At 35.6% G+C, this 25,802-nt stretch overlaps 1 protein-coding gene across 8 annotated transcripts in view; it reads left to right on the plus strand.

Moving 5' to 3' along the window:
- Positions 1 to 25,802, plus strand: part of SLC4A10 (solute carrier family 4 member 10) — a 162,013-nt gene that overhangs the window by 91,730 nt on the left and 44,481 nt on the right. For 6 of the 8 annotated variants that reach the window (XM_086750372.1, XM_086750369.1, XM_086750376.1 and 3 more), the window contains exons 5-7: positions 1,884 to 2,044; positions 12,001 to 12,189; positions 23,216 to 23,307. In XM_086750372.1, coding sequence (XP_086606498.1) covers positions 1,884 to 2,044; positions 12,001 to 12,189; positions 23,216 to 23,307 — 442 coding nt within the window. The remainder of the gene's footprint in view (positions 1 to 1,883; positions 2,045 to 12,000; positions 12,190 to 23,215; positions 23,308 to 25,802) is intronic. The other 2 variants (XM_086750371.1, XM_086750377.1) reach the window with 1 other exon arrangement.

The following is a 25,802-nucleotide window of genomic DNA, read 5'->3' on the forward strand; positions in this document are numbered from 1 at the left end:
TGTGATCAGACACAGCTGAGATAGCTCTAAATGTATTCCAAGCACATGGGATACATGTGACACATGAGCTCAATATACAAATGGAGTTGGTGTTATTTTCTGGGAAATTATGAAAGGCTTATATTTATCAACGATATCAATTTAAGGGGTTAAACTGAAAAAGTAAATATATTAAAATTTCTCTTTTTCTCTGAGGGAAAAAAGAGTAGAAAATAGGCAAACTTGAGATCTGTGCCTGAATTTAGATTTCAAAGCCATTTCTATCTTTGAATCTTGTACATGAATTTAGAGGATTGTTAAAATGGTATTACAATTTTTTAACTCAAACATTTAGAATGGAACTGTGTAAGATTAGATATTTTTGTTTTATGTTTTCTTTTGCTGTTTCTCATTTGGTATGTTAAATAAGGGTTATCTGACATAACAGAGGAATATTTCTGAAAAGATAAAAGGTAATAAATATGATTTTTCCTTGATGAGATGCATAAACTCATGTAATGCTTATTAAAATCAAAATAGAAGTTTATTCCAAATGTAGAACTCCCTCAGCTGGATGTGATTTACATTTATGGACTAGCCTGTGGGCTCATTAAGTAACAATCTATGATAATATATTAAGCATGTAAGTTCTAGTAACAGTAGCAAATTGGATGCAACCCATGGAATTATACTGTTCAAATTGATTGAAACTCAGATGGAGATGATCGCAATGGCAAGTATGATTATTTGAGCAGTAGCAATAGTTTTCTATGGATTTTTCTGTTGTGTGTAAGCTTTGATGTCTGATTGACACCATAAGCTCTAATTAAAGCTGTTCTCATTATTTAGACTTTTCTTGTCCTTGTGTCCCTAGTAAGTTATGAGCTCTGGTTATGAGCCTGCCTCTGTCCAGTCATCTGTCTTAATGAAACTTTTAAGAACATATTTGTCTTTTGTCACTTATTTAAAATCTGTTTAGAATTGGTCAGTATGTTCAAAATAGGTAATATCGGGGACAGACTGCAGCAGTATAATCAGATAAACAGTGTTGAGACTATTTACATGAACAGAGGGTAATGATTAGTATGAAGTTTCTGATGATATTCTGTAAGAACCTATGTCTGCATCATTGTTTTTAGGATACATGTAGCATGGCTTTTCATCTTTTTTCAAATCAGCATAAAACAAGAGGATGGTACACCAGAAATAACTGGGAATACCCAAGCACAAAGATTGTAATCTTATAAAACTCCTAAACATGTACAAAAGCAGAGGTATGAGAAGATAAAAATTTAGATATTTTGCAGAGTCATAGGAGGCAATAGTTTATGCATGACAATTAATGCACCATGTTTGTGACCAAACAGGTGTAGCATACTTTGGAAACATGAGCGCCATGAGTAAGCTAGGAGCTGGTACCTGAAGAGGCGTATAAGAAAGATGAGGAGAAGCTCTTTAGCAGGGCCCATTGTGATAGGACAACGGGTAATGGTTTTAAAAATAGAGGGAGGTAGATTCAGACTGGACATAAGGAAGAAATTTTTTACACTGGGGGCGGTGAAACACTGGCCCAGGTTGCCCAGAGAGGCGGTGGATACCCCATCCCTGGAAACATTCAAGGCCAGGTTGGACAGGGCTCTGAGCAACCTGATCTGGTTGGAGATGTCCCTGCTTCTTGCAGGATGGTTGGACTAGATGGCCTTTAAAGGTCCCTTCCAACCCAAACTGTTCTATGATTTTCTGATTATACTGGAAGAGGCAGGCAAGAGAAGTTTCTCATATTGCCTGCAAAGAAAGAGGTGAAATCCAAAGGCATGTTTAACAGAAATATTTCAATATCCATGACAGTAATTTAATTTTCATTCTTATGTACAATGGAGTTACCAAGTTGGTTGTTTGTACAGGTGGTTGAAGTTTGAAGAAGATGTGGAAGATGGTGGAGAGAGGTGGAGCAAGCCTTATGTTGCCACACTGTCACTTCATAGCTTGTTTGAGCTGAGAAGCTGTATCCTAAATGGCACAGTTCTTTTGGACATGAGAGCTAACTCCATAGAAGAAATTGCAGGTATGTATTGATATTGTATTTATTAGTTATAAAAATTAATCATAAAAATAAAGTGCGTACAAAATTGCTTACAAGAAAGCTATTGCATAATAATCAGTTCAGTTTAGTAACTCCTAGGAAATATTTTACTCAATGTATTAGAAAATCAACTAATTCCTGACACAACTGGTAATTTATTTTTGTATAGACTTTGCTATTTTCAGAATTAACTTTTACATAAAGGTGAAAATTAAAATGGAGCAGAGAGGACAGTTTGGTTATATTTCATTAGAATTGGCATGTTCTTAGCTCCTGCTGTGCCAGCTCACATTGTGAATGATGCATGTGCTAACCTCCACAAACTGAACCTACTGCTATGCTAATTGCAGACAATCTAGCTTAAAAAAATTAAATTATAGGGAAGTAGTCATCATAATTATGTAACATGAAAACAGAACAGTTTAAAAAACGTGTCTCTCAGTTGAGAATTAAATCAAGAACAGTAATATTAAGTGTAAGTTTTTTAAAAATTGTAAGATGCATCAACTTCTTTTACTAAAATTGAATGTGTTTTTTCCAATAAAGGTATATTTGGTCCAACAGATGTAAATTTGGGAAAAGAGAGAATGGAGAAATGGTGTGTGAGTGGTTGTTGGGGCCTTTTTGTTGCCTAGTCACAGATGCAAAGCAGCATGTTAACAGAAAATGTAAAATACACAAATAAAAATAGAAAACTCATGTTTAGCTAAAGGTACAAAAGACATAGCAAGAAAATTTTCTAACACTCAAGGTTATAGAGAAAACTGCTTTATGGGTGATATGCCAGCCTATATAAGGCCAGATAAAATTTATTTTAGTTATTTCTGTTATCAGGTAAGGGAGGTATTGTTCAGTGGGCTATATTTAACAGTGGCATTAAAATTGGCTTAGAATAGTGGTAGCTACTTTTTGCATTTATCTTTCCCAAACTGTTTATGTCAAACTGACACAAGATATTATTAATGCAAATCTGCAGAAACTTGTGTGGGTTTTTATTCTGTACTGAGATCTGATTCTCCCATGAATCATGGTCAAAATTTGTCTCGATAGTGATAAAAGACAAACACGAAGAATAAAGAGCAGCTGATTTGAAAGAACAAAGGTGTTTATCAGTATGCTGCTTTTTTTTTTTTTTTAATAATCAAGAAGTACTTAGATCAGGTGCTTGATTTTTTTTTATTAATTTTTTGCTTAAATAGTACACTAGGATTTTCAAGCTTGAGCTTTACAATTTTAATCCAGAAATCACTCAACTTCCATATTCAGCTAAGAGATCCCTTCCAGAGTTGTTTTTATATAAGTAGGTAAAAAAGTAAGGATTGATGCAATAAAAATAACTTCAGGAAACTCCCCGCTCCCCCCCCCCCCCCGTTTGGAAGATATTGTATAGTGAGACCACAATGAATTCATACTTATATTTATAATTTCTTAATCCCTAATTGTTTGTGGTTACTTTGTTTGTGTAGTTAACATGTCCAAAGATTTGAGCATTCACAATACTAATTTTGTTTTCAAACTCATCACAGATGCAAATTGTCCTTCAGTAGAGAATATGATGAGTTACTGGAATGCTATTTTGAATCAGTCCTGCTTCTGGGATATCTTGATTTGTTGATTAGGAAAACTACTTTCTTCTGAGAAGAGGCTTTAGGATGACTTTCATGAATTGACATGTACCATTTTAACTTTAAAAGTACCTGTTGTTTTGACAGACGTGGGTGTTTTTTGTTGGTTGGTTAAGTTGTTTGAACTGGTAATTATCTCTTTCTGATAATGTGATCTGACACATGATAAGATTTGCATGGATTTTGCTTTGTCTTTGAAAGAGGGTTTGGTTTTTTCCCCCTTTGCAGATTTTACAAGCAATGAAGTTTGTTTTTTTTTAAAAAACAAAACAAAACAAAAACAACTTTGCAGCAGGTTCTTCTGGCAATTGAATTGTTCTGTAAATTACCCATGTTCTGTGTCAGGTTTCTTTGAAGATTTTTTTTGTTCCTTAAAAATAAAGTTTCTATTCCATTTGCTTTCCTTGATTATTATTATTGTTGTAGTAATACTGTTTTCCTCAATCAAATTCCTTTGTAATTTGTTGCTCTGATACTACATGTGTAGTTCCTGCTCTCCAGTGCTTACAAAATGTTACAAAGAGTGTGGCACACATTAGGTAGTGCTAGGAGGACAAAAGACTTAATAGTGGTGGTAAGCATGCCACCAAGATAGGTGTGCTAGATATTTTAAAAACTGATAGTTACAAATAATATGACGGGCTATTCCTTTTTCATATAAACAATTGCTGGACCTTAAGATTAGACAGAACTTGTATCTCTCAGGAAATTCTTTCTTGTCGGTTGTACTCAGTTGCTACTCACTGTTAGTAGTTACAATCCTACTTACCGTGTGCTGTACAATACAAATGTTTTCAGCCTGGAGTCGGTCTGTATTCTGGTTGTCACTGAGAGTCCTCATGCTTTGAAACTGAAAGAAATGGTTGCTCTCAGCTGTTGGTTCCAATTTTTTTCAACATTTAACCGTCTTATTTTGCTTGCTAGCCATTCTCATGCTAGAATAGTCCAGTGATCCTGATGGTCACTTCTGGTTGTTCTTTACATTGCTACCATGTGTACTGCATGTAGGAGAATTTGCAAAAATAGATTGTACTCTGTAGTCTTAAGTGGTACTCCTAAATTAACTTTGGTTCTTGTATTTCTTATTAATAGTTTATTACTATGGATTTTGTTTTTTAATGCAATCTGTTGATAATTTTACTGCATTACTATCATGCATAATTTCTTTTGAGAACAAATAAACTAATTGTGCACATGTACTTCCTTTTTACTTGCCTTAACACTTCGTTAGAGAAAATGTATGTTGTGTATTTGTTGATAAAGACTTTCTATCTGGGCTATACTCGAATATCAATTTATATTTCTGTAAATGCAGTGCCAGTCTTCCTAACTTTGGAAGAGGTATGCTTCATCTTTGCTGCTAAATTGAGACAATTTCTATTTGTTTCAGTCAAGGCTTTTAATCTATAAACAGTTATTCACTAAGGCATTAAACTCTCAGCACTTAGCCCTTGAAAATTTCTTTTATTAAAGTCTATGTTTTAAGACCTTAATGGGCTTGTGGTAAAATCTACAAGATGAAAAACATCTTTTATATTGTTTACATGGCTTTCAGAACATCTTGTATTTCATCCCTGGAAACTCTGATAGTTCTGCGTAAAAATATTTTGGCACCAGTGGTGTGCTGAGAATTCTTAAATCATCCTGTCTTCCAGCATGTTTGTTCTTTATTATATTATTTTTCATTCTAACTGTATTATTAAAAAAATTGCTTGATCTACGAGATTGTAAATTTATTTGAACAGGCACCCAGTTTTCTTTGTTGGTTATTTATACCTATGATGCTGAATTCGCAGACAATATCTTATTATAATAGAGACTTCTGAGATGAACTTCCAACACTCTCATCATGCAGTGAAACAGCATGTTCATTCCTGAAGTTTCTCAAATTGTTCTTAAATTTTTATAAGATGGATTTTACTTTTCCCTTGAAAAGACCTCAATTCCTCTGCTGAACTTCAAAATGCATTTTTTTTTATTAAATATATTTTAGAGTTTTTAATAAGTGACATTTTTTTTTCATGTCTTTGCAGTGGCTCCTATGTCAGTAAGCGAGCACTCCGTGCACATGGAATTCCTTTGAACATTTGATGTAGTAATATTTTATCGATCACTTCTGTATAGAACATATGCTAAAAGGAAGTCTGAAAAATCTATGTAATCAAAACAATTTATTTTGGAACTTGTCTGCTGAGGAGGTATTTGCCGGAATCTGGCTGCACCATTAGAGAGCAGCTTCACTGTGTTGTTCAAGTTGGCAGATGAAAATGTTCTCTTTTGATATTTTCATTTAGTTCCTTTGAAACTGTGTTGGTTCTCAGATTACCATCTGGTTTTTTGATTGTAACCACTGAATGAACCCAAAAGGTTCTTCTACTTAACATATGATGCCATTTTCTGTCATTTGGTTCAAAAACTGTTTGGTCCAGCCTTTAATGGCAATACTTTCCTTACAACATGAATCACAGATCTCGCATTTTCTTGTAGTTGTGCAGAGTGTACTGTGAACAAATGTCAAACCTTGTCAGATACAAACTGTGACCTCAGCATTGCACAGTGGTGCTTTGGCGACTTGCACATGTTTGAAATATTACTCCAATTTATTTTAAATAGCTTAAATGTAAGAATGGTTTATTTTTTAAAATTAAAATTTAAATATTCTCATGCTTTCCAATCCAGAGATCTGACTTCCTCCCCCCCTCCAGCAGTCTTTTGTATGTTGCTCACGATCAAATTTTCAATCTGTGTAACAGCTTAATCTTGTGATTGAGGTCACTGGACTCTGTGCGCAGCAACTCAGGGCATTACATCCCAAGTGTGCAATTTTATTGATTTCGGTAATGTCATGTTAAGCTTTCCATTGGAACAAGTCATCTTTTGCCTTTATTTGCTTTAAGCTATATTACTCCATAATGATGATATATTTAAACTGGCTCCAGTTTCACTGGAGCCTTTGGTTTCAGCTGTGACACTCGTGTTATGTTTCTGACAGTGCTTTTACGGTAAATTTAACTTTTATTACAAATGCTATAACAAACCATGGGATTGCCTGTGAGCAATCTGCTTCTCTGTTTGACCTACACCTGTCTTTTGTTCAGCTTTCACCTTCTCATTTACTCAGATTTTTGCATTTGCTTGCTTTATTTACAGCTTACCATGTGGTGATTACCTCTAGAGAGAAACCTTTATCAGGTTTTGTTCCTTTGTCTGTGGCTAAATTGTAAATCTCGTGCTTCTAAGTAGCATGGCACTTTTTTCTTTTGTGTTTTCCCATGTTAACCACAAATCTGGGAATTTTTTCACAAGTCAATATCAGCTTTCGTGTGTAGAAACTGAATCAATGTCACTCATGGCTCTTGTTCTCTTTAGAAGTGCAAAATAGGTTGTTTTATGAGGTCTCCATTCTTCTTTTGGTAGCATCCACTGTGGTTAGCATAGCTCTGACTTACAGCTGTGCTTGCCCTCTGAGCTGCAAGCTGGGAATTTTAGCCTCATCTTTACTATTTACAGTTTTGTGAAATGCTTGCTCTTGTTCTTCAGTAAAGTTGGATGCAGTTACTTTAAAAAGCAGACATTTTTCACTCTCTGTCTTGACTTTTCAAGTAATTCAGCTGATAACTTGAACAAAGTAGTTTCAGGTGGAGCTGGAAATAGAATCTGTCTCTCAGTGTGCTGGAGCACTCTGCCTCCTTGGATGAGCGGGCTAAATCTGCTGGCTTAGCTTGTTTGTAATCAACATTGTAAACACTCTAGATGGGTCTTGGTTCACAAATGCAGCCCAAGAACTATAATTGTTAGTTTACTACTGCTCATAGTGCCTAACTCGCTAAGGAATTGTATATTCAGGTTCCTATTAGAAACAGGTTAAGATAAAGGACAGCGTTTCAACTGAATGTATTCCATGAAGTACTACTTTAGCATTGCCTGTGTTTTCTTCTCCCCTGTTTTTAAGGGAGGGAAAACATCCACAAACCAAACAAACCTTGGCTTTTAAATTAGGTTTTGTAGTCAGCTGTCACTGCTATCATGACCCACACAAAAGCCCATGTGTTCATTACTCTTTCATTTTGTCGTGCAGTTGCAGTTATAAAATTTGGAAGATAGAGAGGTAAATACTAGCAACTTTGCTGGTATATACTGAGTTGGATCTTGTTTCTGTAGTCGCCACTGCAGAATTCAGGCCTAGTTTAGCTTGTTTACCTGTTAGTAATTTCTTTTTGGACTTCACAGGTATTTTGGTGCAAATGCAGTACATCTTCTATAAATTTATTCTGTCTTTCCCCTGGGAGTTTCCTGTAGTATTGTACATGAGATAATGGACACACTGAACCTGGAGCAATGGGGAACGAGCTGTGGCCACACTTGAGTGTCTCCTTATTGCTCATTTGCTTGGACCTGGGATGATTCCACATGGATCTGGCTGCATGTGTCTGTACAAGGCTGCAGTGTGTAACAGATGTTTCCAGAGCGAGTGGAAGCAGCCAGCCTTCTTTTGCATCCTCACTAACCCGACAGGTGGGACAGATACAATTTGGTGTGCTGGGCAACACATGAGCCACACTGTATTTGAACTGATTTGAAGTGTCTGCACCCCTGTGCTCTAATTCATAGCCTGGGTAAATTATTCAGAGATGATGAGGAGTTACATTTGAGTTACTGCAATAGCTTGTTTAAGTACTCACATTGCTCACATTTACTCAAAAATAAGTGATGTAAATGATGTAACTTAGTCTGAATGGAGAAAAAATTCTTGAAATTATATGAAGCCCTGAGTTTCTTTGAATCTTTTTAAACAGGGCAGGAAGAATATCTACCTTTAACAGCTTGAAAAAATGATTTCATGGTTCCAATATGAGTCAAGGTTCCTCACTGAAGAAACGTTCTACTTCAGTGTTGCTGATGTCAGCAGAACTGGTATGGTGTGAGCAATTAGTAGAATGGGTAACACTACCCTGGTGGATATTCCACACGTTGCATCTTGCTGAAAGCTCCATATGGTTGTGAAGCATCCTTGAAAAATCTAATGGTAAGCTGTGTCTCTGGCTAGAAAGAGGTTCTGTAGGATTTAAAAGGTCATTCAAGAGGAAAATTGTTTAAAAAAAAAAAAATCCCTGAACCTTTGCTGTTGAGCATAGAAACCCTGGAGAGTCTCCATTGTTACACAGGAATGTAGCTGAGATACAATGCTGTGATGCTTTAGATCTGTATTCTTTACTCTGTTCTGTCATATGGAGTTTGGAGAAATGGCCACATGCTCTAGATTCAAGGTGAAACACAGGGCTTTGGAAAGTAGGTGTAGCTTCAACTGATGGGAGCATATAGAACCTTTTTCTCACAGGATTAAGGAAATAGCCTGTTTTGGAAAATGACATGTTTAAAATGCTCCTGTTTGCCAATTATTCTTGGACCTTAAACCAATTTATGCTTGTGTTTAAGCTTATCTTTCCAATCAGGAATGTTATCACTGACATTACAGAGGCTTAGGCTTTTAAAAAATATGTTTAAAAACTTGGGAAGATACTGAAGTGGAATCCCATAATGATAGGTGCTGATGGAGGCAGTCTTTCTTACTACTATTCAGATCTGTTCGGATCTTGAAAAAATGTTTAAAATACAGCAATCTGGCAGTAATTTGACTGCACTCAAACTCCTACAGCTGCTACTGCAAGTGGGTCTGTATTAAAGGAATGACAAAGGAATGAGTATTGATGCAAGAAGGCACATCTTCATTCTTCCCCAATCTGAATGCATTTTCCCTTTTTACATGTGGCAGAGGTGCTACAGTAAAGGGGAAGTTGTAAAAAAAAAAAAAAAAAAAGAAAACTCAAGGTAAGCCACTTTATCCTCAGTTTGGCAGGAAATAAAAGTTGTCAGTCACCACACTGACACTAACTCCATGACTTGTGTGACAAGTCTTAACAGAGCATCTAGGCAAGGAAGAGAAGAGGGATATTATTTTATTTTTCCTGGCATTTTCTCCTCTCAAGTGGATCATCTTAAATGTTGACATCATCCTCAGCAGTTAATGTATTTTAATATTTCATATGGAAAATACTGTAATTCCAGGAATGACACTGTACAAATGTAGTTCCACTGATCTGTAAGCAAGGTGATGACCACAATCCTAAATTTACCTATTATAGAGGAGTCCTTTTTTTCAGCTCTTCCTTTTGATTTCTGTCTTTAGAGCAACTCACAGAAGGTAATCTTTGTTTTTGCATCTTCTAAAATTTGTCTTTTGGTCAACAGAATTAAAAAGGGGAGGGACATTTTTTCAATTGTGCTGTAGCATGGATGCCATAAGTTTTATATATATTTTTTTTTCTTCCTTCCTCTGAAGATCCCCTGTCATGTTACAGAAAGTATTGTTCTGTTTTGGGAACAGTGACATGCAAATTCATGTACTAAGACTATCTAAAAGGAAGATAGTCATCCTCAGGGCAGAGGCAATTCCTCAAGAGGCAGTAGAATTGAGCTGAAAAATGAATATTTTTCTTGGAGCTGGAGCTTTCTTTTCTCGTGTGTTGCAAATTCTTTCAAAGACTTTCTCTTGAACTTGTATTACCTTCTCTTTTGCCTTTCTGTCACTCATCTTGCTGCTATGCTTCTCTATCTCTTCCATGAGATTCTAGAGTAATAGAAAAACTGTGTTCCTATAGACTGGGAGTGCAGAGATAACTGACCTGGTGGTGCCTGAGTTAACTCTAAAGGTAAAAGTTTCCTTCAGAAGCACCCTGAAGACAGGTTTATTAGTTTAGGCACACCACTAGGCGGTGGTGTCGTTTGGTGAGTCGTTTGGTTAACACTGTTGTTAATACTGTGCTGAATGTAATTGCTGGAGAGGATTAAATGCAGTGTCGAAAACCTCTGCATCACTCTTCATTGTGAGATGTGGATACATCTCATGTTTGCCTCTGTTGGCAGCTGCATTTATCTGTGGACCAAGTCTTGACTTTTTGTGTGTGTGTCGTCATAGAGATGTAAATTTGGTAGCCTCTTCATAGTAAGTGAAACATGCAGGCAATTTGTTGTTCAGCTCCTAAAGCAGCTGTGTATGTGATACATTGGCTTGTTATGTTGATATTAAGAACTTTAAAAAACTGCTGTGTTTTTTTAAATGTATGTGTATTGCGCAGTTGACTGTTAGCAATTAAACTCTTAAGTTTAACCAGCATAGTTGTTTAATGGCTTTTATTATCTCTCTTCTCTTCCTTTTAGCAATTATTAAAGACCTTAAAATTTTTGTCTCTGCTGCTTTTTATTTTTTCTCCTCTGCTTACTTTTCCACTGAGTTTACTGGTAGATGTGAATCTGACTCCAGCACAGAATCATGAGCCGTCTGAATTTTAAGTGTGAGGAGTGTTTGATTCAACTTGTTATATCACTCTTTTTGTGCAGTACAGTTTCTTCTAATGGATACACAAGGACAGTGTACTTAAACGCAGTTTTACTTGCTTTGATACGGGATTTCCTTTTTTCCTTTCTTTTTCTGTTAAGCATTATTACTGTTGCTAGCAGGATTTAGCAAAACAATAGTTAAAAAAATCCTACAAAATTCTCAGTAGTTCTTTTCCATTGGAAATACATAATGCATATATTTACAAAGAGTTTTGAATATGCATATGTAAGAGTATTTTTCTGCCAGTGGACTGCAAAGATGGTTGTAATTTCTGAGCAGTGGGATCACTTTCACTCACGCTTCCATGTAGTGATTCTGTTGCAGGAACATGTACACTGGGCAGTAGAATGAGATCCTCTTAAGTTACGTATTCGCAAATAATGTGGCAAGTTTTCTTGTGTAGTCTTATTTGAAATTTATTTATATTGTAGTGAAAGTATTGTAATTATAGTTATAAGAAATAAAGAGTGAGGCCGTGATCTCCTCCGGTAAGTATAAAGAGAATAAAAAAGGTATTTCCTCTCAGTATGCCAGTCCTTTGTAGCAAATAAGGTAGGGGTTATTTGGAAAAAAGACACGTTATATGCATCATAATCCTGGGTTTAAATGCATTATCTATGGGAGTACTTAGGTACTGAATTCAAAGTTACATAGGTGACCTTAATTTGGGAACTGCATTTCTTTTGTGGGATTGACTTTGTTACATTAATAGCATCCTTTTAATTTCTTTTCCCTGAGAGTGAAACACTGCTGGATAAAATATACCATTTAATTCTATTGCATTAAAGGAACTGGTACCTTTCATTTGTAATCCAGTAAGGTACTAATTCTTATTATTGCAATTTTAAAAAATAAAATATTTCCTATTTCTCCTTTTTAATTATGTTTGTGTGTATATATATATATATTTTCAGATATGATTCTGGACCAGCAAGTGGGTTCTGGGCAGCTCAGTGAGGATGTTCGTCACAGAGTGCATGAGGCATTACTGAAACAGCATCACCATCAGAACCAGAAGAAGCTGAGCAACAGAATCCCAATTGTGAGATCCTTTGCTGATATTGGAAAGAAGCAGTCTGAGCCCCATTCCATGGATAAAAATGGTAATGCGTTGCTTTATTTTGTGTTTTGAGCTTTCAGTAACACCTGCCTGTTCAGTATCGCATGTGCCTTATACCCACAACTCGAACTGAGCGAGATTCTGCTCTGAAAAGCTACTGTGTAAAAGTGATACCTTTTAAATGAGTGGTTCCTCTTATGCATTCAGTAACATACCTGTTTAAATTTAAAATTCAGATATCCTGCACAATTCAGGGCTGTGCGGAGATATTGAAGGGAACTAGCTCGGGTGTTGGGAGCAGGCTAGCTGTGTTAGTGTGCCATTCTGTCTTGGGTAGTTGGCATGGCACGTAATCCCCTGTGCAGCACAGCTCAAGTACACTTGGGGTGATTTAGGTACTCTATGTGATCCTTCAGGCTGAGCTTGAGCATCTTTGTGCAGTGTTACTCTGAGCTGTGGCCATGTTCCAGAGTGCCAGAAATGTGATACAACTATTTTTGACTTCTGTTGACTATCCAAGGCCTATTTAGTTAAAGTGTAATGGATTGTTAGAAGAGTTTCTGAGTCTGTGACAGTGTATGCATTAGCTAGTGTTCCACTGGTGCTTCACACTTCATAGTTGAGTTTGAGGAGATGGAAAATGAGAAAAACATTTTCAACATGATACTGTTGGAGAGATGCCGCAAGTGTTATACCTTGTTCTTTCAGAAAACCACTTTTTGGAAGATGATGTTCATGAAAATGAGAAAGCATATTTGCAGAGTGGTTCTACAGTAAAATATTGGCTTAACTTTTTTCTTTCTTGCTTTTGCAGAAGCCTGTAAAAGCCGTACTGTTGTTATAGGTTAATCAAAATGAAAGATCATTTCTTATTGCCTCTTCCTTATTTGCATAAACACAAGCCTGTACAAAACTTGTACCCAAACTTTGCAAATATTTACAGTTAATTCACTAGAATTATACATTGCAGAATTACTGAGCCTCTGTGTCCAGTACCGACACAATACCTGAAGTTTAGCTGGAAGCACCTTTTATTTCCGTTATTGCCATATAAAGTTTTAATAGATACTTCTAAATCTAACTGCTTCCCTGGGGAAGACTCTCAGACCTAAAAGGCAAAGTATAATTTCATCTGAAGAGGATATTAAATAGAAATGTTAATTATGCCAAAAACATTTTAAGAGTAAGGAAAAATAGTATTTATTAAGATGTGTGTGAGTATGCATGTGGATGCACAAGAGTAAAAGTTGGACGATTGCCCATCTTCTTAAGGCAACTTGCCTGTTGATTTGTGCAACTCTTGCTGATGACTTTAAACAAATATTTTTATGAGACACTTAAGAAGGTTAATGCTATAGCATATTCCTCAGTTTCCACAGGACACATTGCATTCCATAACCTTGTTGCACTAGTTCTTATATAAGCAGTAGGTCTCCTTGAAAAGACCCCTCAGGGCAAGCTGTGAAAGTGTCATAAGCTCAATTTCAGTAACTTTCTCTAGCTGTTATTAATTCACTCCAGAAACGTCTTACTTTTGCCTGAGTTTCTTGTGGAACCTTCATATCTCTACTTTATAAAAAAATAGATTCTGATCAAGACAGCGTATAAGTCCATATTAAACACACAGATTTTATATACTCAGTGGTTAAGTGATCCTGTAAGTAGGGAGACATGTTCTTAGAGGTTTTGATTTGTCTGTGCTTGTTTTGCAAGATGAAAAACTACTGAAATCCAGTTCATGTGCTTATTTAGTGATGCCTCAGAGCACTCTTGCCCCTGGTTAAAAAATTAACTTGGTCACTTTCACTATGTTAAATTAAATGCACCATAAACAATACAAATCTAAATAATTTTGGGAACATTTATATGAAAGTAAATCAGCTTTTTATTTAAATTACAGTGAAGAGGTCCAAACCCAGTCTTTTTTGACACAGATGTCTTTTAGTAAGTTTGAAGCATTGCTCTTCTGCTTGTATCCTTTTTTTTTTTTTTAATCCTTTACTGTACATTTGGCAGTCTCCTGTGTTGACCTCTTCAATATAGACGATGGCCCTGTGATAAAGCAAAGTGGTTGTTTTATTTTAAATTTCTGTCTTACCATCCGTTATCCTGTCACGTGAAAAAATTCTGAATCTTATTTTATTGCCTGAGTTGTAATAAAATTAGTATTAGCTTTAGAAGAGGAAACTTCAGTCTAAGATTTTGGTTTTCAAAGGAATCACAACTTTTTCCCTCTTCAAGACAACAGCAAATAAGCAGCTCATGGGCTTGAGTTGCAAGTATTGCCCCAATGCTCCAGGATTAAAGAAGTGGGGAAAGAGATGATTCTGGAGAGCAGCCTAATTTCAGGCACACTGACTGCTACCTCTTCTGGCGTACTTTTAGTTATTTCTTTACCCTGGGTAACTTGCAGTAGTACGTGGTGTGTAAATTATGCAGGAATCTACACCGAAATGCTCAGCTTTCAGGAACTCTGGTGTCCTTAGAAGCTTGACCAGGGGTAGCAGCAAGGTTTCTGATAATTTTCTGCTGCCGTTACCTTATGACCCAAATATTAGAATTCAGTTAGTGTTATGCTCGCTGCAGCTATATATTTGTTTTTAGTTTACAGTGGAGTGTCTGTATAAGCTTCTCATAATAATACAAAAATGACTGGTTAAACTACAACTTTGAAACTAAAAGAAGAATCACCTAAATATGTGTAAAAGACAGCAAAATTAGGAGATATAAACACCTTATATTATTGTTAAGAATATGCTGAGACACCTATCTTTGTTTCCTCAGGTCAAACTGGTAAAATGCAGTGAAGGCATCATTTTAGCCTGCTTATTACCATTTGTGCACAAACATTGTGTAGAATATATGAGTGTAGAATGTTCCATATATTGCCAACAGTAGCAGAATTGTTACCCCTTTAGTACAAAAAAAATGCATTAAAATAGTAAAATATTTTATTATTGCCTTTACTTTCTGGATGAGAAGCTTCATTCACAGAAAACTGCAGGGAGAAAACCAGATAATCTCGGGTAATACTGATGAGCTTATGGCTCATACCAGAGTTTTCAGAAACAGCAGGTGCCAGGAGCTTTAAAAAGGCTACTTATTTGTCCCTGTTGAAATCAGGTGGGGAACATGGATGCTTTTTCTGCACAAAAGGAAGTTCTCAGTTTGGTTAAATTTGTGTTTTGTGTAGACAGTTTAACTGATAGCAATCCTTAGCAGTCTGTATTTTGTAAAGTAGGTGGTTCAGAGCCATAAGTCCTTGCCATTTGGGTTATGTGGTACAGCTGAGGATGCAAAACTGCTTCTTTGTCCAAGTTCTTGACTATGCTAGCTTATCGATGTGTCAATTTCCAGATATTCAGGAGCAAAGTCTGAAAATGAATACATTAACTTAAATCCAATATATGTTTGTGCTGCTGACAGACCACTGTGATATCTTTGCTGGAAGATAGTTGTACATATGTTCTCCCTCCATTTTTTCCTTTGTTTAAGAGTCTGTCAGACCATCTAATTAATTTGCTTTGTATTTAGTAGTATTATCTTTTGTTTACAATGGCTTTTCTTCACATCCTCTGCAGGGCTAAGATGTCAGGGTGCTATGGATTTACCATGCATTTTTAATGCTGCCATGCTGTGTTTAACTTTCACTTTTCATTAAGCATCAAAACTGTGAGAATGAAAAGCCTGCTTTTGATGTTCCAGTAAAAACCGACAGTCAAATTTGGCTTAAGAGCAGGAAAAATGATTTTTTTTTTTTTTTTAAGTGTAATTTGACACCAAATACCCATAATACAGGGTGGCAAGTAATTTTAGCATAAATAATGTAAAAGGCAGGTAAAAATATCAATTTTTGTCATTAGTAAATCGTCTTTAGAAAGTTTGGTTTGTAAAGCAATTTAAGTTATTTTATTGAGATCAATAGGTTTTTCACTCTGATACTTGAGAGCTGTGTGTGTGAATTTCTATGATACTGTCTAAGAAGCCAAAGACAATTGCAAATGTACAACACCTTTCTATTGTTACACTAGTGCTAAAATAATTTCATAAGCCTCTCCCCTTTTAAAAAGGGTTCTTCAATTCAGAATTTAAGTGTGTCTGGAATGGGAAAGTAACTGATTTGACAAAAATGTAGTTAGGAAAATAAGTTATCATCATGTAAACATTTTAGATTTTTTGACTGACTATTTCACTTTTAGTCTAGACTTCAGAGTACCTGTGTGTGTGTGTATGTAATGAGACCTAGCAGACCTTTTCCTGATTAAAGCTGACGAGGAAGGAACTAGAGGAGAGGGGCATAGCGGGATAAGTGACTTGTAAATTGTATTTCCATGTACCTTGCTGAAGTGTTATTTATCCGTAATAACATGATCTTTTGCCTGTTTTCTATACCATGCTTGTGCCATTTATAACTGCTTCTTCTACCCTCATGTCAGAACAGAAACTTTAGTATAAAAAATTGTATTACGCAACACACTGCTTCTGATTTTAGAGATTTTGCAATTCCAAGGAGAGGTTTATCAGTATGTCAGCTTGAAGAAAGATATGGTGTATTAAACTGGGAATCTTCAGAATTAACATGAGCTGCTGGAGCAGTTCATTTTAACATGTTCTTTTTCAAGCCTTTTTCCAGTTATTTCAGTTAGCATAATGGGCTAGTTTGGACTTCATTGTTTTATGACAGGATGAGCACATGCAGGTGTATTTAAGACTGTGCTTGATTGTCTAATTTAGGACAGCATGCTTTGGTATCCCAATAAGTCTGAACTACCAGTTATGTGATAGTATTTGTTACTTTCCTCAGTTGCCTGATCTCTCCTCAGTGTCAGTTCAAGCATTTGCGCCGTGAGTCAGAGCTAGTTTACAGCATGTGAAACTCTGATGTTTCTCCACAATATTACAATGTGGAGAGAAATGGGCATTACTTGGAGCCGTATGAAAAGGCTAGGGAGGCATTTCTAGGTACGTGACCGTGTTCCTTTGTTTTGGGAATAAGTCACGACGAATGCCATATATATACCCAAGTTTTCTGACAGTATTGGATCTGGATCAGATCAATTGCTCCTGCTTTCCTTGAAGAGAAGGCAAACTCAAAGATAACTAATTCTACCTTAAATTAGCTAATGGTCTATTTCTTGTTTTACATTCTTCTTCTCAAATGTATATATTTTAAACAGCTTGTATTATCCACAGGTTTTTATATTACTAAAATATAATGTGTATTTGCAAACATTTTCATCTGATATTTGTTCTTTCTTTTTCCGTGTTTTCTTGTACCCATGATAAAATGTGTAATCTATATGTATACAACTGTATCATTCATCTTTGTATTTCTTTATTTTGCTCTGTCTTTGTTGTGTCTGTCTCTAACAGGCTCATCTCATCTCTGTATCTTCTTCATCTCCTATCCTTTGGGTTCTGTAAACTCCCTGAAGGTTCAGAGGTAGTATAAATACCTATTCTTGCTTGGGCTTCAGATAATTTCAAATGTACACCCATGTCTTCATCTCAGTTCCTTGAAAGCATGCAGCTTCTTGTTATAGTGATTAAAAAATACCTTAGGCCTTTGTCAGCAGCTGTGGCATACTTACATTAAGCTTGTGTGGAATTATGTTTTCTGGGAAAAAAAACCAAAAAGTAATTTCTTTATATGTTCATTTTCTTACATCAATTTAAAAAAAACTGCAAATAATAGCATTTTAGTTAAAATTGCATGACTTCATGTGAATTATGCTTGAGATTTAGGCCTAGCATTAGAAAAAAAGGTAAAGTGAGATATTCCTCATCCTCTTAAATCATGTATCATTAGTGAGCACCAAATCTGCTTGCAGTTACACAGGTACGATGGGAGTGCCACGGTTCTCCACCGATTTAAAATGTTAAGCATCAAGAGGTCTGAAAGTACCTACGCAATTCAGTCTGCAAAGATGGTATCACTGCCCTGTTATATTAGAATTTTTTAAAATACTATGGAAAACTTACTGTTTTCCAATCTTTTTTTTTTTTTTTTTTATCTGGACAATGTGTCCAGTTAGATTTTTAAAATTGGTGACTAGCTGCAGTGAAAAGCCTGAAGATTGTTATATCTGGCTTGGAAATCAGATTTTTTTTTTTTCTGAATGGGAAGACATCTATATGGTCTAGAAAAATAAGCAACTTCTTTTCTGATTCAGTTTCCTTCAATGTGTCATTTGCATCCAGCTTGTTCCCATTTACTGTGACTTGTATCTGAATACATTGTTCTTGATTTTTGTCATTGGCATTCTAGAGACCTCTTGGATTTTGATTACAATATAAATGGTTACATGTCTTGAGCTTTAAATTTTAGGAAGTAGGAGTATGTTGCATGTGGCATTAATTTACTGGGATTATTTTTTTTTTTAATTTGGCAAGACTAATAGTCTCAAAATGCTGGGCTCTATGCAAATGCAAACATTGATTAGTGTAACAAATAGGGACCTTATTTTGATAGATTTTGATTTTTAAGTTGCTTGGCTTTGCATGACATGTTTTGTGTGAATTCTTACTCTATTCAAAGTTCTGGCAATTTCACATTATCTGAAAAAAACCACTCATTTTTAAATGTACACTAATTTTAAAATACAGTTTTAAAAACTGTGCTGATATTGTCTTTTTAATACATAGATAAACCTCAACACCTATTTTAGTGTGGTTTTGTCTGTTAGGAATTAAGTTCCTTTGTATCCAGGCTGGATATTTTAATGATACCACATTGTGCATTTGTTTGATACTTAAAAAAAAATGAATGGTGCTCTGAATTCTGAAAGAACACAACTCTTCAGATGCTTTATGATTGCAGGATAAATCAGAGCTTTTAAACTTTAGATTTATAAGGACTCAAAGTACTACATTGCACTTAAAAAAGAAAATACTGTGTTTACCCCATACAATGAGTAAACAAACATTTTACTTGAGTTGAAATGGAACTGACAAAGATGGGGCATAAAAGAGCTGAATAAATGGCAAGACTGTTGCAGTTCTTATTCCCTCTTACTGATAGTTTATACCTTCAGCATTCCTACCAGCCTCAACCCCACATTGCCAACTCAAAGAAGTAATAAGCCATCACAAGTGTTTTTCTCAGAGCAGATGTTTAGGTTCTGATGTTAGTTTGTCTTTTTTTCTTTCTTTTTTTTTTCTATTCTATTCTATTTATTTATTTATTTTTCTTTCTTTTGCACATAGTTCCTTGAAGGATCCCATATTATAAAGATAAAATTCGGAGAACATTTGGATTTAGTGTACCTGTATTCCAGAGACAGTATTATGCAGTGGTGACTGTTGACATTTTGGTGGAAATCAGAGAAGAAATGCATTTTTTCGTTTGTTTTGTTTTGGTCTAGGTATGGTGTGACAGCTCTCCTCTTCATTCACATAGCTCTTTAATTGCTTATTGCTTTGTGGGACCATCATGGTGCCAACAACCATGTCCTTCATTCAGAGAAAACCATCAGTTGCTGAAATTAAAAGTGGCTTGAGGATAAAGCACATATGTAGTTGCCAACGTGCTTTAGCAAACAATATTTTTAATGACATTGGAAAACCAGTGTAGCATGGTAATGCAGATGTTCACTAGGTTGCCATCTGTGTGCTTTGGGTCCTGTCCCATTGGGAATTACTCATGTGCTTAACAGTATTCACCTGAAAGACATCTCCTTTGAGTCAACATGAAATTATACACAAAATTAAATTAATTTATGAATTTTCGTGGCTTCATAGCTCAGAAGTAGAGGAAGCTAGGAAATACAAAAATAAGGGTGTAGCATTGCAGTCCTGCTCCTAGGGAGAGGGCCATCATAGCATATGCCTACTATTTAATGCAAAACATGAACAACCTAAATGTGTATAGGAGCAAAAGTCTCTGCAAAACCCAGTACTTTTTGTAATACTTTTCTGTTGAAGGGCCACACCAAACCGAGTTCCAGATTTGCATTTTACTGACTATATTTTTGCATGACAGACATGCATTCCTGCAGTTGTGTTTAAGATGGTCTTCAAAAACCCTTCCTCATGACTATCCCGTGAAAAGTGAAATTACTGATCTTCTCTACTTTGTGTCTTCTGATTGTTATTCAATACAGTAAAAAACCCCAAACTTCTTGTTCCAAGATCCAGAAAGCTGTCTTAAGTTGCAGAGCTATTTAAACATCTCTTACTGCCTCAAGGTAAAACTTGCGTTCTTTCAGATTACTCCAGCATATGGGTAAATCAAATTTTGAGGTCTTCTTTTGGCACAGAAAAAGAACATATGCTATTCTTATAAACTTCACATACTTCCTAGTTGTGGCTTTTATTTCCTACTCTGTATATTTTTACATATTTTTCTCCTAAGAGAAAAGTGGACACAAGGTTTAAAAGTTGACACTTCCAATTGTGATGTTAAAACTTCAGTGTTTATAACAGGTGATCCATGCTCTGACTCCTTTATTGGTCAATGTTTTTATGTCCCTGGCAGATATCCCTGCTCTCATTTTTTTGATATTTCTTTTTTTTTTGTCCAGAAAAAAAAAAGTATAAATTTAAATCCCTAATTAGCAACAGAAAGAGAACAAACTACTATTTCTGTTCCTTCCCTGTAACATCTTTCTAACATAGTATGCGTATTATTATGAGTAATTATTACAAGTATTTCCCTTTATATAGAGGAGTGTCTAAAAGGAAGACATTAAGAGCTAAGAAGTTCTAATATTACTAGATTTAAAGTTTTCTGGGAGTAAGTTAGGGCAGAAATTTTCCTGGAGTGTTTTATGGCTTCTCTATGAGAATTAGTGGAAGGCTTTTTTGTTATGTTACTAAAATCTCCAAAATAGTAAAGAAATCAAATTTATGTTAATTACTTTTAATGGTTATAATACTACAGAATAATTCCTGTAAAAATAATTCTAAGACTGCTAAATAAACAGTACAGAAAAAATTGCGGTGTAAAGTAGTGTATGGGGATTTGTAGTATAAAGGTGGTGATGTAATGAAGATGGAACTCAGAGTTTTTTCTTTAAGTTCTAAATAAAGTGGACAAATTGATTGGCCATTTATAAGCATCTTGCTTATTTCGTAATTTCTGGCTTCCAATTTGCAAAAGTTATCTCTTGTGACATTTAGGAATTAACAGTCTTTTTAAAATGTGAATTTCTTTAAATTACATTAGTATGTTTCTTTCTGAAATCAAGCCTTAATTCTTGTCATGTGTGAAATCTAATCTAACTTACTTTTATCTACTTGGTCAGGTTAACATGCTTGTCATGTCTGCGTTTTTTTTGTCATTCTCTGTTTATTTCACTGTAGTGCTGAACAAAAGCCCTAATTTATATTCTTATTCTGATCTGTCCTTGTCCTGAAGCAGAGAGAAAATGGAAATATTTACATTTTTAAGATTGCTACATTTAATAATAAGATTTCTAGCAATAAATTTTAAAACATTCTATTCCTGTGCCTCATAATAAAAGTGAAATCTCTGGCTGTGCTACCAGGATGCAGCACAAGAGTCTGAAAACTGTTTTGTGTTATGGGAGATTTGCCTACTGGAATATGAGATGTTGATTTTCATGAAAACCAGCCTTTTCCTTGAGCAAGTGTTTCAACTGGGAATTCATTACTAGATTTAGACAGGGATACCGTAGTGCTGAGCTCTGACAGAAGCTGCATACGTCAGTATTTTGGCAATGGTTGAGACTCTTGCAAGTCCCCTATCCTGTTCAGACTGGATCCTGTGAAGTGCTCTGTTTCCTGGCTGTGGCTGAGGACAAGCTTGGACTGCAAGTGTGTGTAACAGCGATGTGAGGGGACACACCGTGGCTTTTGGAGTTGCCCAGACAACGTGCTTAGCTTAGGACTTTCTGACTGTCTTAATCTTCAAGTATTGTGAACATATGGTCTTTGTTACTGTGCAAGTTTAGGTTGATTTTCACCAGAACCAATGTTTTCACATCATCATTTCTCAGTCATATGAGAGACTTTATTTGCTATGGAAACAAATATATGCTGGGCACGAGATGCTGACTCTGGGCCAGCTGGACTCTGTAGTTATTCCTGGGTATGTGCTAGGGCAGTAAGAGATAGTTGGCTCATATATTTGGTACTTTTTCCTGTACTTTATTGTGGTGTTCAGAGCTGTGCGTGGCTCCTGCCAGGGAGGGACGAAGAGTGAAGGCAAGCAGGGAAGGGTCCATCACCCCCTGGGGTTTGTGTGCTGCCCTACTGCCAGTTCCGCACCCTTGGTGTGTGCGTGGTGGCCTTTGGCCTTGTGCGGGGGCAAAGCTGGCATTAAGTCAAAATAAGCTTTATCTGACGTATACTTGTTACTTAATCCTCTTTTTCTTTTTGAGGTCTTGTTAGCAAAATTTTGTTGGTCACAAGGCTAAACTGTTGGCTTACATGAAACTGAGGCGTGTTTAAACACGTCTCATCTTGAGATATTTTAAAAGCATCTATAAAATACTAAATCCTCACTGGAATTTTTTGAAAATGTGTTTGCTGAAACATTTGTTTTACACATGTCAGTAATCACATTTTTCGATACTGAGTTTTAAAATAATCTTAATTTTCAGTGCATCTATTTTTATAGCAGCTCACTTTTATGCTGGGTTTTATAGTTGTTGTTATAATCAGGACATTCTTATACACATGAGTAAATTAATGGAAATTGGTAATTGTGGTTTATTCAGTGAGGAGTATTCTTGTAGTCAGATATTGCCCAAAATTGGCAGCTCCTCAGATTACTTACAAAAACTGTATGAATGTAGGACTTTCCTCAGATGTAGTATCTTAAAAATCTTAAGTTTTAATTGGCGTAGAAAGTTTGTCTTCCAATATTCAACCATATCTTTTACATTTTCTAAATTACATTTTTCCATTCCTAACTGCACATGATAAATGTTCTGTCTTTTGAAAATGTGTTATTCAAAATAAGTCTTTAATTAAATTGCCATGTTTAGATGCTTCATATACATATTATATGAAATGTATGTAGTTCTTTAACAAGCATTTAATTAAAAGCGGCTTTGTTTATAGAAGTAATTGTTAGTATTCTGTAATAACGGTACTTCTTTTAGCAGGTCAGATTGTTTCCCCACAGTCTGCTCCCACGTGTATTGAAAACAAAAACGATGTAAGCAGAGAAAACAGCACTGTTGACTTTAGCAAGGTAAGTGTGACTACCTGACTACCAAATAGATATTTTAAATTGAACAAGATGAATCCATGTGAATCAGGAAAACCTATGAAGTGCAGATTTTACTTCAACATTAAAGCTTCGTGTGCACTACAACACAGTTTGTATATAACAAAAAATAATTTTTCATTTTCTTGCTAAATTGCTGGTAATAGGAAATCACAGTTTTGGAACATAGATAAATTTATTGCATGACAGTATCATAGGTGTATATTTGTAGGGGGAATTTTTAAAAATTAACAAAATACTATTTAAGTAGGAAAGTAATTCAGAATTCTTATAATTCAGATTTACCTCTCAGATTTTTACTTTTTGTAGAAGTAATGCATGAATGCAAACTACGCTTTTTATAACCTGAACTCGTGGATTCCAGATGTCTGAAACAGAATGTGTTTCTGTAAACCTACAACTTAATTCTTCTGGCAAGCCAAGATATTTTAGTACACTTCACAAAAGATGTTAACTGTTCAGTAGTGGAGACTGCAATGACAGTTCAATGTTAGATAGCAAAGAAAAGCAAACAGCTTCTCAGTTTTAATGTAGAGGAGAATCCTAATTTGTTTAAGAAGTCTGTATGTACCTAAAACAAACTGTCACTTTAGATGCAGATGACAGACCTGACAGGGATAGATGACTTCAGCTGACACATTAATACAACGAAGGTTGAGTAAGTGAAGAAAGGTGATTTAAACCAAAATTCTGGAGAACAGCACTTTGAGTCTGTTGAATGTTAATGTTAGTGCAAGTGAGCTAAAAGTAGAGTTATGTGATTGCTCCATCTGGTGCCAGACTTATTTCCTAGCAGCAGTAGCTATTTGCACCATTTGCATTCTTAACTCAACATGCCAGACTAGGAATGGTATATGGCTGAAATGAAGGTGGGAAACAGATCTTTTTGTCAAAGACAGCGAGAAGAAGGGAGGCTGACTGGGGATGTATTGTGGACCACCTTTCTACAGAGGTAGCAAGGAGATCTATAAACAGTGACAAGTTGCTGAAAACTTAATGCTAAATCTTTAAAAATATTTAAAACTAAGATTATAATGCTTTGAAGAGTCAAGTATTATTTTTGGTTTCCTGATATTTATACTAAAAGTGTTAACTAAAACTAATTGTTTTGGCAAGTGTTCTAATATCAAGATGTAAAATTTTGTAAAGGATATAAAATATAAATAAAGCTGTCTATTCAAAATTAAGCTGTGCAGAGGTGAAGCTCATAACAACCCAGAGGAAATGACATGACTTTCAGTAGTGCTTTTCTTGCATGTTTCCCCAGTTACTTCTGGGTGTTGTAGGATCAAAATCCCAGTCTGTTATCTAGCTGCATGATGTTTGTATTAAAGAAGAATGGAGGCTGCATCATTTGATCTTTCACTCACTGTTTTTGTAGTGTGGCAACTTTGGTGATCAAAAGAGCTCTACCTATTTAAATTGCCTTAAGAAGAGAGCAACATGTCATCTTTTGGCTAGCCTCAGCAGTGTTAGATACCAGCAAGGATGTCAGGAATGTGAAAGGAGCAACTTTTGTTTGCAGGAATGAGATAACAGTAAAGGATTGTAATCTAGATAGCTTTTTTGACTGCCTTTAAATAGATCCATTTATCCTTTTGAAGATGTATAAGTAAAGTACAATTTCCCCTTGAAATGTGCTATTGCAATAACTCCGAGTGGTTATAATTGGAATTATATGTGCAGATTGAGAGGAAAGTAGAGCAATACACTAATTTTCTCTTGAGTATTGTGATTTCTTGCCCTAATTTTGTTCCACATATTAATTTCATTTATCTTCTACAAAAAAGCACATTTGACTACCTCACATATTCTCTCCTTGCTAATCTGTCTCCCTTGGGCTGCTTCTAATATTCTAAATTCTGGAGTTGATTCAAAAAACTGACTTAATCTGAATACAGCACTGAGACTGTGTTGATTGTATTGGTATCTATTTATGAATAAAGTGAGACACTACACTAAAAGCTGTCTTGAGTGTTACTTCAGTAGCACAGAGAGTGAGACATAGTTTCTGGTGTTTGTACTTGTAAATGTGTCACTCCTCTTCCTCTGGGGACACCATGAGGACTTTGTATTCTGGGGGTGATATGGAGGTGATCTGTCACAGCACCGCTTTATCCTGTGTCTGAGCGGGAAGGGGATGGGAGTTTAACAACTGCATCTGGCTCATCTCTGCTTCTTATGCCAGATGCCGAAGGAAACCCTAGTTGTCCTGAAAGACAAAATGCATAAAGAGACTGCACGCATGTCCCTTCTCGTGGCAACGTTCCAGTGCTCCACATGAAAACAGTATTTCTGAATCAAACCTCCATCCCATATTGACAGAGTTTGATCTTTCAAATACCATGTGAAATAACTGACTTATTTTTGAACATTAGTTTGATTAATATGTGTCAAGGCTTTACTAAGAAGTGATGTTGGGTATTTTCCCGTTTGTCTTCATGTCAATTTATGTTTGG

The sequence above is a fragment of the Chlamydotis macqueenii genome, chromosome 6 (assembly GCF_036417535.1).
Source record: "Chlamydotis macqueenii isolate bChlMac1 chromosome 6, bChlMac1.mat, whole genome shotgun sequence".
Classification (NCBI taxonomy): Eukaryota; Metazoa; Chordata; class Aves; order Otidiformes; family Otididae; genus Chlamydotis; species Chlamydotis macqueenii.